This window comes from Saprolegnia diclina (assembly GCF_000281045.1).
Source record: "Saprolegnia diclina VS20 unplaced genomic scaffold supercont1.18, whole genome shotgun sequence".
In the NCBI taxonomy this organism is placed as follows: Eukaryota; Oomycota; class Saprolegniomycetes; order Saprolegniales; family Saprolegniaceae; genus Saprolegnia; species Saprolegnia diclina.
The window spans coordinates 749,481-751,717 of record NW_008246085.1 but is presented as its reverse complement, the minus strand read 5'-3'; the positions used below and the strand labels follow the sequence as shown (position 1 = coordinate 751,717).

The window sequence follows — 2,237 nt, the reverse complement described above, 5'->3', positions numbered from 1 at the left end:
GAGATCGTCGCGAGGCCAAAGAGGATGGCGACAACACCGCCCTTGTCCTTGGCGTTGTAGTTGATCGTCGCATTGTCGGCCGCCGTGCGGTCGATCGGGCCCTTGAGGCCGACGGCGTCCACCGGGTAGTACGGCTCGCCGAGATCCATGCACGAGAGGACGATGAGGAAGCAGAGGCAACACGTCCAGCCGATCACCATCCAGGACTTGCGGCGGTAGCCCTTGATGGGCACGCAGTCCGAGATCATACCGACAAACACCTTGAGAGACCAGCCGATGGTCACCAACGTCTTGGCCGAGTTGTACTGGGCGCCGGTCATGTGGTAGTAGCCGGTGAAGACGGGGTAGAGAATGTTTGGTAGGCAGCCGTAGATGAGGCCGACGCAGACATACTGCGAGAGCAAGCCGAGAACTTCTCGGCTCAAGTAGTCGGGCGCGCCACCCGCGCGGAGGGCGCCGTCTTCGAGTTCGCCGGGCGTCTTGGCGTCACCATAGTCGTCGCCCGCTGGCTTGTCGGTCGTCGCCGAGATGTACGAGACGCGCTCTTGGAGCTCCATGGCACCGATCTGCTTGTTGGAGGTCATTGGTGTGGCCCGCAGCAAATTCCAAACTAAATGCAGTCGTGCGCGAGTAAAGACTTGAGCACGGACGCGTGCCATATGGCATCCACGGTGTTCCCAGCGTTTCGTCACAGGCGTGCGACGCCGATGAAAAAGTGGACTTGGGAATTGTATCGGGGGAAAGGAGCCGGGGACACGAGTAGACCATGTGATCCCTAATGCTCGCCCACGTGGCGGCCTTGGGGGTCTACTGGAGGGCTGCGAGCAAGGCAGTCATCCGAGCCCACCAAATAATCTACACATTTGCTAATATACGCTCGAATCGGGCTCCTTTGCTCGTCAACCGACGGCGCTGCGTGGGTTGTGGTGGCGTGAGAAAACGAAACGGCGTCCCACTCTGGGCTGTTACACCTTGCAGATTGCGATCCGACAAGAATTTTCTCTCTCGTTCGCTCCAGCAGCTCGAGAGGACGCGACGCTTGACTGCTTCCTTGACGGTCGCCCGACCATTGCAGCCCTAATATGGTGGCGCACCCCACCCACTCCATATTCCCTGTGGTGCGTTATTAGAGCGGCAATTGGGCAAGGGCCAAGAAACATGAGCAGGGGTGGTTTGAACTTGCGAATGATCGCGCGGTAGGAGGTGCACGAGAGGAAAAGATTGCGCGCCTGCCAAGGGTTGCATAAGCCAGCGGACTGCGTCAACTAGCATTCGTGTGTGCAGCTAGCCGGTTTCCCCAAAGCCGTTTGGGGGTCGGCTACAGCTCGAGTTTTGAAGCCGGCTCGGAGCCGAGCCAAATTGCGGCGACTCCCAACTAAAGAATGGACATTGGGTAATTGAGTCATGGTGCATCGTAAGGAGCGCGAGCGTTATCCGGAAATACTCATGCAACGTTGTAGTAGTGTTAGCGAAGCGGGAGACGACGGCGTCGTTGTTGGCCCAATCGTCAGCATTCTTGGCTAAAGAAGTGTTTTCTGGTCGTCAAACCAAGTTATTTTCACTATAAAACACAATCTTATTGATGCAACCGTCAAGAGCTACCGTCAAGGTGGTCGACGACCTCGTCGCGGCAAAATTGCGTGTCCAGAGCGCTGAGTAGTCGCTGCAGAGGCTCGTGGCCAAGACAATGAAGGAATTTGTGGCCGCATTTAGTACTATATGCATCTAGAATATCCAACTTGGACAAATGTTGCTCTGACCTGCCTACTCTCCATGCTATCCAAGCACAATGGCGGCTACGCTGAGACAGAGCAAGCCCGCGCTCAGAGCTACAATCTTGTACAAGTACGTGGTCGCTGAGGCTTTGTCTTCATCAAGCGACGACGGTGGATCCAAGTGCAACGGGAGCGAGTACGTCGATTGAAAGCCCAGCGTGTTGCGCAGGTGCTCGTTCTTGATCGCGAGGCAGCTCCACATGGCGCGACGCATTGGCTCCATAAACAGCATCATGGGCTGCATTGAGAGAAGGACCGTGCCCAGAGGCGACCCGACGTCGGGCGGGATCAGCGCCAGCGTCCACGAGAAGCTCAGGACGAGATCGATTCCGATGGCGACCGCTACGCGCGACTCATTACTTGTACGTACATACATGTAGTGGCAGACGACGTACCATAGTAGACGTGACGACGCGACTTGATGCGGGTGGTGGCCAAAAACTCGTGTCGTGGGCGACGGCC

At 57.0% G+C, this 2,237-nt stretch overlaps 2 protein-coding genes across 2 annotated transcripts in view; both read right to left on the bottom strand.

Annotated features, from left to right (window-relative positions):
* Positions 1-193: 193 nt before the first annotated feature.
* SDRG_06799 (hypothetical protein) lies at positions 194-584 on the bottom strand (the record flags this gene model as incomplete). Its single annotated transcript, XM_008612604.1, has 2 exons — positions 194-221; positions 271-584. 2 exons carry the CDS (start codon positions 582-584, stop codon positions 194-196), a joined length of 342 nt encoding a protein of 113 aa, XP_008610826.1.
* A 1,154-nt stretch (positions 585-1,738) lies between these two features.
* SDRG_06798 (hypothetical protein) overlaps positions 1,739-2,237 on the bottom strand; it is a 2,282-nt gene continuing 1,783 nt past the window's right edge. Inside the window, exon 4 of the mRNA XM_008612603.1 lies at positions 1,739-2,013. Within this exon, the coding sequence (XP_008610825.1) occupies positions 1,777-2,013 (237 nt within the window). The 3' untranslated portion in view covers positions 1,739-1,776. The remainder of the gene's footprint in view (positions 2,014-2,237) is intronic.